Source organism: Struthio camelus, chromosome 17 (assembly GCF_040807025.1).
Source record: "Struthio camelus isolate bStrCam1 chromosome 17, bStrCam1.hap1, whole genome shotgun sequence".
Lineage (NCBI taxonomy): Eukaryota > Metazoa > Chordata > Aves > Struthioniformes > Struthionidae > Struthio > Struthio camelus.
In genome coordinates, this window is record NC_090958.1 from 4,486,698 (window position 1) to 4,497,996 (window position 11,299).

The following is an 11,299-nucleotide window of genomic DNA, read 5'->3' on the forward strand; positions in this document are numbered from 1 at the left end:
CAGGATGCAGGAGTCTGCTTAGCCACCAGCCCACTGGCCCATGCTGGGCAGGCATCACAGGACTCTGGCCTCCCCTCCAGGTCTGGAATGCCACGTGGTTAAGGGATGCACCTAAACACTGCTGGTGAAAGGCTCTGCCCCATGGGGTTGCTAGGAAGCAAGTCAGGGAGGCACTGACATGCCAAGCAGATATGCCTTGCCAAGGAGTGCCCAGCCTGCCTTGGCACCACTGGCTCCTGCAGGGAAGTTTCCCTTTGTGGGCTGCACAGAAGGTGCTGCTGCTCCAGCCGCTGCAGCTGCACTTGCAGCTGGGTTCTACCTCGAGCTCGTCCTTGGGGGAGCAGCCACCAGAACAGACACATGTCAGAGCTGTGCCTACACTGCCCCAGAGCTGACCAAGCCAGGCAACAGATAAAGCCCGAGTCTGCCCAAATTCCACACAGCCTCTCACATAAAGGTTGTTAGTCTTGCAGCCATGCCAGAGCTTCTAGGAGGGACCCAGAGACACTACATCCAGCCAGTACTGACCAGGATAAGCTTGATTTGGCTTCAGTGCAGCGAAGGAGTCCCTACCTGACCCACAAACAGGTCATGCACAAAGGCTCCTTGGAGGGCATCTTCTCTGCCCCTGTGAGGCATCTCCAGCTTGGAGCACAGGCCTTGCACCCATGAGGCAGGCAGCTGCTGAGCTTGGCACCTGATGCACCATGTGGACCCCACTGTCCCTGCACAGCCCTTCTGGCAGCTGCCAGCCCAAAGCCCCCTGCCCCAAGCTGCAGCAGCCACGCCTGCTATAAATAGGGTGGAACAGCAGGTTGACCGTGAGGGAACAGCACATCTGGGCTGCTGTGCTCCACTGGTGGTCAGTAGCATTGCTTTGCTCCTCTGTGGCATTTGGGTAGCTGTAGTCCTCAGCCAGCTGAGGGGAGCAGCTAGCTCTGCTAGGGGAGTGAAGATTTTCTGTGGTTGTACATGACCAGCTATGGTGTGTCCTGGCAGCTGCCTCCTGCCCAGTGGGGTTCCCATGCTAACTCAGCTCCAGGGCGCTGAGTCCTTGACTCCTTACACGGGATTGGGGCTGAGCAATGCCACATCTCCAGATACTCGCTCTCCCTTTCCTGACCTGCTCCAGGGCTTCCTGGAGCTGCCGAAGCATGTCCATCTTCTCCTTCTGGAGCAGCACAGGCAGCTTGTCCAGGGCTTCCTGCCTCCGTTGCAGGAGGGAGCGGGTATGATGCTCCAGCTCGCAGAGTCTCTGCAAGGGAAGCTGGGGTCACACTACCCTTTCTGTGTGAGCCAAGCCTGTGGTACGAGCCCAGGAACATCCTGCTGAACTGCAGTCTTCACTCAGGGTGCCAGCCCTGTTGACGATGCCCGAGTCACTCCGCTCCCTGCACCAGGGGAGACCAGGACAGGCAAGTATCTGATGCTGATCACACTGCACAGCACCACCTCAGCCTGCTCACCCCTCTTAGTAGTGCCCAGTGACAGGAGGAGAGGCAATGGGCGCTAACCGAAACCCAGGAGGTTCCACCTGAGCATAAGCAAAATTTCTTTAGTGTGAGCGTGCCTGAGCACTGGAACAGGCTGCCCAGAGAGGCTGTGGAATCTCCTTCCCTGGAGATATACAAAAGCCATCTTGACAGGGTCCTGGGCAATCTGCTCTAGGTGACTGCTTGAGCACAGGGCTTCAGTCCCTCTGGAGCAGCACTGCCAGGAGTCGGTCTCTGCTGGAGCCAGGCAGGACGCAGGACTATTGCTAGGAAGTACCCACAGGCCTAGCACAACTGAGCCTTATGCTGACTGCAAGGCCCAAGTCCTGGCCTGTTAGGCTTGTTATCAAGTTATTACAATAACTTGCAGTGTGAAGCAGCACTTGGTACCAGGTGTCTCTTGTGATGATGTATATTTTCAGCATGGAGTCACAAGTAAAGCCCTTGACCATGAGTACAGGCTGAAAACAAGGAGCTCAGGACTATAAATAACTCAGTGGTCATCAAGTACTGGTCACAGAAGAGATGCAGCCTCCAAAGGCTGGAAAAAACTGCTTTAAGCATAACAACAGAAAGAAGCAGCAGGAAAGAAATATCTAAGCAGTGGAATACGGCACCTGCCATTACCTGGGACAGTAACACCCTCCAGCATTGCACAGTGCATAATGCAAGGGCAGAAGTCAAGTGCTGGGAACCGTTTAGAAACTCAAACTCCTTATGAAAGGACAAATTCTCAAATTTGGTGAGGGAAGACTCATCATTGTGGGGATTGCTACCCCACAGCTGTGGGATCTTTGGAGCTGAGAGAGCTGCCTGCTCCCTCTGCCTGTCCCCAGGACCCTTGCTCCCCCTGCCTCTGCCAGCATCTTCCAGGACTCTCCAAGGACCTTCTGATGATGTCTGGCTACGAGGCTTAGCCTCTAATGAAGGAATTGTTCTACTTGCTCTCTTTTGGTCCCTCTCAGAATCCCTCTGTTGACACCCTGAATCCACAGAAAATCCATGAAGACACTGACCTTCTGTAGCTCCAGTTTCTCTTTTTGCAAAGCTGACGTTTTCCTTAGCTCCTTCTCCAGCCCCTCCTGCCAGTCAGCACAGGCTCCCTAGCTCTGCTCCCACAGGAGCCCCTGTTGAGATTCAAAAATTCCCTTCTTTTCTGCCCCCCGTGTCTTTCTGTCTTCCAGGAGCCAGCTCAGGACCTAACATCGTGGACAGGAAAGAGGCATTACTCTTCTCTTGCAGCAGAGCCAGCAGCTCTGGCCAGCACAGCCTGAGTTGGGCTCTCTTACCCTCTGCAGCCTCCTGTCCTCCATGCTGCCAACATATGGCTGCCTGAGAGCCCCACCAGGACCACATCCCACCCTGGTTGCCTGCTGATCCCCCAGCCTCCAGCCTGTCCCTGCCTCTCACCTATGCCTGGTGAGCCCCCCCGTTCAGCCACCTCCGGGTGCTCACCTCCTTCTCCAGCTCTGTCAGCTCCTGCCAGCACATGTCATTGTGATGCACCACTATAGGGGCATCCGGGATTCTTTCAGATTCTGGAGTTACTTGCACTGAACTCAAGAGATCATCATTGGTCAGATATAAGAATTTATTAGAGCTAAGCGGTTCTACACATATGACGGACATTGGACAACACTACACAGTTAACAGCGGACAATCTACAAGTATAACAAAGCTAAAAAGTATAGTAAAGAACTAAAAATAGAAAACACATATCAGCACGCTATGGTTAAGTCACAGATGCACAGTACAATGACCATTCTTAGATGCACAGTGTAATGACTGCTCTCACACGTTCCTTGTCCTTATGGGTCACCCCTCTGGTATAGTTTTCCCCACATTGTTCTCACCACACTTGAGCTGCGCCAAGAGGATTCAGGTTCTCCCTGGCATTTGGCATCAGCGGTATCACTGTTGATGGGTGGGCTGTCTGGTCCGCAGACCAGCTGACGGTGAGTCCGAGCCCACACAGAGGTATGTGGCTTACTTCCTTTTATTCTTCCCAAGCTTAGTTCATTATTCAGTCGATCAATGCCAGACCACAGTTGGACAATAGAACAGATGGCCTCAGACAATAACAGTATGGATGCCAACAGGATGGTCAACAGAACACTCAGCAGTATGGCCAACAGATATCAGTACGCATATTCAAAAGATAACTGTGCATATTCAACAGCTAATCCAGTACAAAATTCCGCAGCGCCAAGATGCTTACAGTGTGAGCCTGCAGTGTCACTTCTCCTTTGCTGAGTAGGTTTGCTCAGCACTTATGGGGTCACTGGAGGGCTATGGCAACCCCACAGTGTGGTGGTTCTGGCCATGGTGCACTCAGGCTTCCTAAACTCCTGGGGAGCACCCCAGAGTAAACCCCTCTTCTATGGGCTGTACCATCCTGAGTCCCACGCTTGCCTGTGTGGTGCCTATCAGTCATGCGTGTGCTCCAGGAGTGCTGGGCCAGTCTTACAGCAGGGACAGTGTCACCCAAAGGGCACCTGGCGTTTTCTATCTATCTGCAGCACTCCTCTGGCTCTGCAAACAGGGACTCTGTGGAGATGTCCCAGAGCCCATCCGGCACCCCCACGTCCAGGACCCTTTCGTGGTCTCAATACCATCTTCTACTCCCAGGGCACTGGCAGACATCTGTGGGCATGACTGAGCCCAATTCCTGGGGCTGACACTTCAGCCTTAGTGCAGGATCAGTCTCTGAAGGCCCCAGCATACCGGGCTCTGTCTCCTTTGCTCTGAGTCTTCTTTGCACAGGACTCCAGCTCTTGCACTCCTTTCCAGTTCCTCTGCAAGGACCAATACAGCGATGCTGGCTCCCTGCCTGCACACTAGAAGACAAGAGAACGATTATAAAAGCCATATGCTCCTTTCCCCACCCTGAGGGTCCACGGCCTTTGCAAGGCCATGGGCAGGGCTTGCTGCCAGGTGTTGCATTGGACCCAAGGGCAGGGGTCAGGCCTGGCCTTTGGGCTGTGTCCCCTCCCACTCTCTGCACACCCCTGCTGGGCTGTGAGGCTGGGAAGCAAGACCATGGCTAGGCCCCCTCCCACAAGCTTGTGGGGCCTGATTCTGCCTGCAGCCCTGCAGGGGCAGTAGCTCTCTGGGATGCTTCAGTCCTTTCCCTTCTCCAGCCTCTTCTCCTGCCTTAAAATGAGGACAAAGCCAGGCTGCACTCACTGGGCAAAGGTCCTTAGAGGCCATGTAACAGCTATGGGCTAGCTTGCAGGGACAATTTGAGAGGTACTGCATCCAGATGTGCCTGTCCTACCACTGCAACCAGCACAGGTGGACTAGCCACACACATCTGGGCTTGACTCCCCCACACCAGCGTTGGGGCCCCTTCTCCCACATTGCCAGAGTCACCCTCCAAGAGGATGGAGCCAGGGCAGCCTGGTCCTGGGACTGACTCGCTTGGAGAGATCTCAGACCCCAAGGGTTCGAGGATGTCAGCAGACACGTGTGTGTCAGGGGGCTGGCTGGTGGCTCAGTCAACCTTTTCTCATGGAACAACCAGACCCATGAAAGTCCTATGCCCTCCGGCTGCTCCCTCCCTCTCGCTCACAACCAGGTCTTTCAGCACCATTCCCAGCCCCTTGCTCCCTCATGGCCCGTGGGTAGAGCCGCTGACACCTCTTTCAGGCCAGGAACCCACATTTCTCCCCAGGAACATTTCCACTTGTACAAAGAGCAGTATCTTCCCAGAAACCACCAGCCCAGGGTTCCAATAACTCCAGATCCCTGCAGACTTCAGGGAGAGCAGCTCTGCTCCCATGTCCTGCCCTCCTACGGTAAGGGGGCTTCCAAGTGCGACAGACACCCCGACAGAGAGCAAGGCTGGGAGCTATACCCTCACACATCCCTGAGCATCCTGGGGTGTCTCACTGTCGTGTCTCTCTATCTGGGGCTGTCCCGCTTGGTTGGCAGGAACAGTCACTCAAACAGGGATAAAAGCCAGCTTGTTTTCATGTGCAACAAGCCCTTGCCCCAAAATATAGTGTCTCTCCCTTGCTGTAGATGGATGCCATGGGCTGTGGCCTATTTGGGGATTATTCTCCGAGCTCCTATGATAGACGCTGAAGCCTTCACTGTGCCCCAACATGGGGTAGGCAGTGTGCACTCATCTTTGCAGGGAGAGCTGACGGCTGACCCAGGCAGTACCTTGTTAGTTAGGCTGGCTTCCAGCCTTGAACGTTCCCAACAGGGCTTGGCCACTTTGCCTGGGCTCCAGGTCGACCCCTCAGCACCGCTGTTCCACCAGTGGCTGCTCCCACAGGATGATGGATCTTTGGAGGTGTCCAGGGGGCCCCCATCCCTGGAGGAGTGAAGGCTGTACACTCTGGGGGATCTTGCTCCAGGATTGGTACCTGCAGTAAAAAACAGCATGTGTGTGCAGCGGGGGGAGCCAAACTACCACAGCTAAATCCCAGGAGTGACTAGAAAACCTAGAGATGTCCTAATGTCAGCAAGGCCCGGGAGCCTGCATACAGCTCACTCCACCTCCAAGGACAGCCAGCCTGGAGAGGTGGTCTCTGGCCCAGCCATGTTGTTTCCACCTTTTTCCCTCCTGTGCCCACAGGCCCTGCTCTCAGAGGTGGCTCCAGTTCCCCCCATCCTCTTCCAGCACCGCCCCACACTTACAATGTGCCCAGGAGCGAGCTCTCCTCAGCCTGTCACCAGCTCCTTCCACGTCCGCATCAGCCACAGCAAGGGAGACGTCCCCTCCAGACTGTCCCCAGAGAGCTGATGACTCCCTCTGTCTCAACCTCACAGGTCTGCTCATGGGATGCCATCTGGTCCCAGCACCGTCATACCCTGGCAAACTGCTGCCTGCAGAGATTGAGGCTGGAGGGACAGGAACTCCTGCACATCTTGTTGAACACCCTCTCTCATTAGCTCCCTGCAGAGTCCATCCCTGTCCCAACAAATTTGACTCAGGAGACCACCGTAAGCAGGGGCAGGGAGATGGGACAAGCTCAGGGCTGAGCCCCTGCTTGGAAGGCAGCGAAGGGCCTGAGGGAGCGGTTGTGGTGGCCCAGGAGCTCTCTGGGGAAGAGTGCCAATCTACCATCTTGGATAGGCTCTGAGTTCTTCGTGTACTCTGGGGCTCCCTGTCCCAGGCCTGGGTCCTGCTGGTAGAGGTGTCTGCAACTCTCTGGGAATACCCAGCACTCGGCTCGTCACCACTCAATGTGCTGTCCAGTGGGCCTTCCCCAGAGCATGGAGCCCAGCGGGAGGAGTCCTTCTGGCCCACGCTCACCTGTTTGGCAGGGGCTGGAATGGGAGCCCACCACTCTGGGAAGCTGGCTGGCTCCATCCCTGCCATTACAGCGTTGCTCCGGCTCAATCTGGATATCCTTTCTCCCAGAGACTCCAGGCTCTCCCTCCTCATCAGAGATGGAAAGGTGCTCTGCAACAGACAGCCCAGCTCCACCTCCAACTGCTGTGGGACATCCTGTCTTCTCCCTGTGGAGAGCAAGAACTCATCCTGCCCAGTGTCATGTTCCTCAGCGGGGAAAGAGTTGCCATTGCCTACTGCTGGGACATCCCTGGTACACCCGCTCCCCACTGAGAAGGGCTCATCTTCCTCATCCTCGGAGAACAGCAGAGGCTCGACCATACTCTCCTGAAACCTGGCAGCAAAGTCCTCCGTGCAGATAGAGCTGGAGCTGCTCTGAGCCCCTGATTGCTCCAGGCTGGACTGGGAGTCAAGGAGATGAGCCACCCTCCAGCAATCCTCCTTCTGCAAGGGGTTGGCTTCACCCTGGAGGTATCCAGCCTTGGATGCAGGGTATTCTTCCAGTCCTGCACAGGAGAGTAGAGAGTCATGAGTTTCCTGTACACCCTGATGGGCCCAGGGATGGGAAGGAGCTGGATCCATCCACCTGGATCTGAACCAGCTTGGAGGTGCTAGCAATATCTGCCCTCACAGGGAAACTGTCCACCTGAGCTCAGTTCTTGGCTGCCTGACTCACACCAGCACTCCTGAATGAGCGTTGAACATTCAGCCTGTATCTGAGACAAGGCACCAAAGGGATCTAAGGCAGCCCAGAAGACAAGGCAGGCTGTGAACCTGAAGAGGAGCAGATTCTGCTTCCAAAACGTGCATCTTTCTTTGGCCAATTCCAGGCATCGTCCCAGCAGTGCAGCTCAGTGGTAGGCGCATTGCAAAGGCTTGACCAGGCAGTATGGCATATAGCTGGGAAGCTGCAAGCTCTGCTACAGCTTAAGATGGTGTTTCCTTAAAGCAGGGCCTCAGGTAACAGCTCTGAGAGGTGAAAAACATCCTAATCCAGAGGGCATCTGCTCAGAAAGGACCTGCCTTAGCTGAAATGGTATCCATTGATGGTTTCTCCGGCTGGAACCATGCCAGGCAAAGCTACTACCTGAAGTGAGAACCCCTCATCCCAAACTGCCCTTTGCCTCTTCACAAAAGCCACATTATTCCCTCTTTCAACGTTTGTACTGCAACCCCAGTTTCCCAGGATAAAATCCTGTGCCGTAGCATCTGCATCATATTTTGGTCTCTGTGATGCTGTGTTGTTTTGTTTAAATAGTGGCAGCTGCAAAATTCTCCATCTGTGCATCCATTTCCTACTTCCCAGCGAGTCCCAGTGAGACTTCCTCTGTCTACAGGAGGATTTGGACTGTACATCCTACAGAGGGTCTGGCAGGCTGGGGAGGCAGAACCAGCTCTGAGAAATCTACCCATGGTACCTGCAGAGAGCTCTGTGCTGCCAGTAAAACTCTTCCGGTCCCTTACAGGGATGTTCCAGGCTGCTCTTGTGATGCTAAGACCTGGTCCGAAGCAGAACAGCAGCATGTCCCTGGAGAAATGCTCCAGGACATGCTGCAGCAGGATGCAGCTACTGCTGGACTGGCCCAGCTCCAGCTCCAGCTCCAGCTCCAGCTCCAGCTCCAGCTCCAGCTCCAGCTCCATCCCCTGCCAGTGACTGCTCTGGCCACCTCCTCCTACATCACAACAGGAGGGCTGCAACAAGAGACATTGCCAGAACAAGCCACACTCACCAGCTGGCCAAGAGACATTGAGGGAGGTGTCAGAAGAGATGTCATGGTCTCTGCTGCTGCCCATGACTTGCACACCATGGCCCTGCCACTGCAGAGAGGAGAGAGAAAGCGTGGGAGATTGCAGGTTACTGCAGTCCTTGGTGACCAAGCAGGGCTACATGCACATCCCCATGCTTTCAGAACCAACCAGGGCACTGGAGGGATGAGACATGGCAGGAACAGCACAGTATTGGTGCTTCATCATCCCCTGGACTGTCCCTCTAGACCTCCCACATCTCAGATCGATGCTGTGACCCAGCCCACCCCAATCACCTGCACCTGGCTGAGCTGGGCATTGATGGAGTCCAGTATGTGGTTGCAGTGCTCCTTTGCCCAGAGTCTCGCAAGCCCAGGCTGCTTCTCTGTGTCCAGGTCTGCAGAAAAGAGAAAAGCAGAGGGTCTCATCAGGGCAGAGCGTAACAGGTCTTTAAGCACTGGAGGTATAAATCCTTCCTTGCCAAGGGAGCTGGGGCAGTGGGGAGGGGGCACTGACTGGAGACCACCTCTGGGCCAGGGAAGACTGTCAGCATGGCCGCTGCTGTCTGCAAGCTACTGGGCTCCACTAAGGTGGGGGCTTCCTGCAGTCCAAAGCATGTATCGAGCAGTCTCTCCTCACAGGGTCTAGGTCAGCATGTGCACATATGCATGTGCTTGTGTCTATACACATGTGTATGTGCATGCGCATGCACCATATGTAGGGCACCTCTAGATCTGGGGCTAAAGGTTCCTTTTTGATCAAAGGCGCTGGTGGGTGCTGGCAGCCCTCTATGAGCTTCTTTGCAGAAAGCTATGCAGGGAGGTCAGGCCAAAGCATTTAGCAGGAAGCCTCAGAGCCTCTCGGGTTGTTTCTTCCCTCTCAGACACTGTCGTCTCTCCTGGCCCCAGGATCCCCATGAGCCCAGGATGTGAGGTGAACATAGGCCTTCTTGGCCTTCCCTTGCCCTGCAGACACTAGCTGCCTCTCCAGGTCTCTCCTTGCCTTTAGACCTGCGCAGCTCAGTCACTGCAGTGCAGTGAAACCCAGATGGGATGAGGAAGGGCTGCAAAATTAAGAGCTGGTTGAGGGACCCAGAGGGCTGAACCTTGGTGTGGGGACAGGATGGAGAGGGCAGCAGGCAGGAGCCAGGAGCTCTGACATCTTGCACCCTGGGCTTGCAAACCGCTTAGCTACTGAGTGGCCGGGACAACCCCATCCCCGACAGCACAGGAGCAAAGGCTGGTTGGTAAACAGCATGTGGAACAGCCGGGTACATCCATGCCATGGGCTTCCATAGGCTGGGCACTGCCTGACACTGCTGAGATCAGGACTGGCCCAACCCTTACTGCGATTCATGAGTCGCTCGCTCTGGCTGTCGCAGACAGCCGCTTCCATCTCCCCATCTGCCATGCTGCCCGGCCTGCAGCAGAAAGCGCGGCAGCAAGGCTCGCACCCACTCTGCAGCTCTGGAGGGCCCTCATGGCTGAGAGGAGCAGGATGCCCCAAACACAGATCTGCCATGTGGGCTCATGCACTTCACCACCAGCTGCTAAGTCCCGGTGCAAGCAGCGAACAGCAGCACACAGCGGACGCAGGGCTGTGGAAACCCGGGCCGCAGCAGTGCAGCAAGACAGGCAGCTCAGCCCAATAAACCAGCTGAGTTCAGAACTGGCCATCACCCCTGCACTAGCAGCTGGAAAACAGCAAAATATCCCTAAGCTATGCGGAGCCTGGCAGGGCAGGGGAGGTGCGCAGTCTGCTTTTCACAGCAAAGCAGTCTGTAATGCAAACAACTTGCTGGTCCCCACTCCCTGGGACCTCTGTGCAGACACAGCACCTAGCTGTGCGGGTTGTTAACAGAACCGGGTCCTGCTCTTCCCGGTGACAGTAACACATTCTAAAAGGCTCGGTGAACTCATTAGGCTTCAGAGTCAACACGTCAAGAACAACGCGGCCTGGTTCACCCACCTCCCAGAGCTGCTGGCTGAGGCTGCAGGGCGGCGCCGACGGGAGGGGAGGGGAGGCCACGCGTGTTTGTGGGCACCACAGGGGGCAGCGCTTTTCCTTCCCTTTGAAAGTCGAGACACCGATGCCCTTGCTGCACCCGGCACTGCCCACCCGGAACCCCCCTGCCCACCCCCCCAGTGCTGCGAGCCTGCCCAGCAGGCAGCAAGGCCGTCCTAGGGCCAGGGCCACCCACCTGCCCACCCGCTGCTGTCGGGGTCCCCAGCCCCATCCCAGCCCGCGCTCACCTGGGCCCCACGGCCGCAGCCCGGGCAGGCCCCGCGCGCTGCCTGCGTCCATCCGTCACCGGGCAACGCCGCTGCTGCCACCACCAAGGGGCCCTGGCCTGCCCCAACCTGCCTGGCCACCCTGCCGCTGCCATCCTGCACCGCCGCCTGCCCCAGGGCTGGCTCCCCCAGCACTCTCCGTGACCCTCCTCACCCCAGACACCTTCCCGGCCACCTCCTCTGGGCAACCTCTCCCGTCCCTCCTCCCCTGGGTGTCCTCCTTCGGGTTACCTCCCTGGACAAGCTCCTCCCCAAGCCACCTCCCCTGGGCACACCTCCTCCCCTTCTCCTCCCCTGGCCTTCTTTACTTGGGCTGTCTCACCTGGAAAACCTCTTTCCCTGGATAAGATCCGCTGGGCCATCTCCTCCCCTGTCCCTCCTCTGGGTCACCTCCCCTGAGCCATCTCCTCCCCTGGGTCATCTCTTTCCCTGGGCCATCTCCTCCCCTGGCCTCCTCCCCTGGG

The 11,299-nt window shown here is 56.5% G+C and overlaps 1 protein-coding gene across 1 annotated transcript; it reads right to left on the bottom strand.

Moving 5' to 3' along the window:
* Window positions 1-3,068: 3,068 nt before the first annotated feature.
* Window positions 3,069-11,021, bottom strand: LOC138061374 (uncharacterized). Its single transcript, XM_068911085.1, has 6 exons — window positions 10,797-11,021; window positions 8,841-8,941; window positions 8,529-8,616; window positions 6,141-7,304; window positions 5,661-5,866; window positions 3,069-4,330 (listed from the first exon to the last, which is right to left on the bottom strand). Exons 1-6 carry the CDS (start codon window positions 10,846-10,848, stop codon window positions 4,193-4,195), a joined length of 1,749 nt encoding a protein of 582 aa, XP_068767186.1. The 5' UTR covers window positions 10,849-11,021; the 3' UTR covers window positions 3,069-4,192.
* Window positions 11,022-11,299: the final 278 nt, after the last annotated feature.

What these genes read in the sequence shown, in the direction of transcription:
- LOC138061374 (XM_068911085.1), bottom strand. Translation starts at nt 10,848, where the DNA reads ATGGACGCAGGCAGCGCGCGGGGCCTGCCCGGGCTGCGGCCGTGGGGC. An exon ending in GCTGCGGCCGTGGGGCCCAG is followed by an intron (nt 8,942 to 10,796) that starts GTGAGCGCGGGC and finishes TCTTTTCTGCAG; the next exon opens with ACCTGGACACAGAGAAGCAG. An exon ending in CCCAGCTCAGCCAGGTGCAG is followed by an intron (nt 8,617 to 8,840) that starts GTGATTGGGGTG and finishes TCCTCTCTGCAG; the next exon opens with TGGCAGGGCCATGGTGTGCA.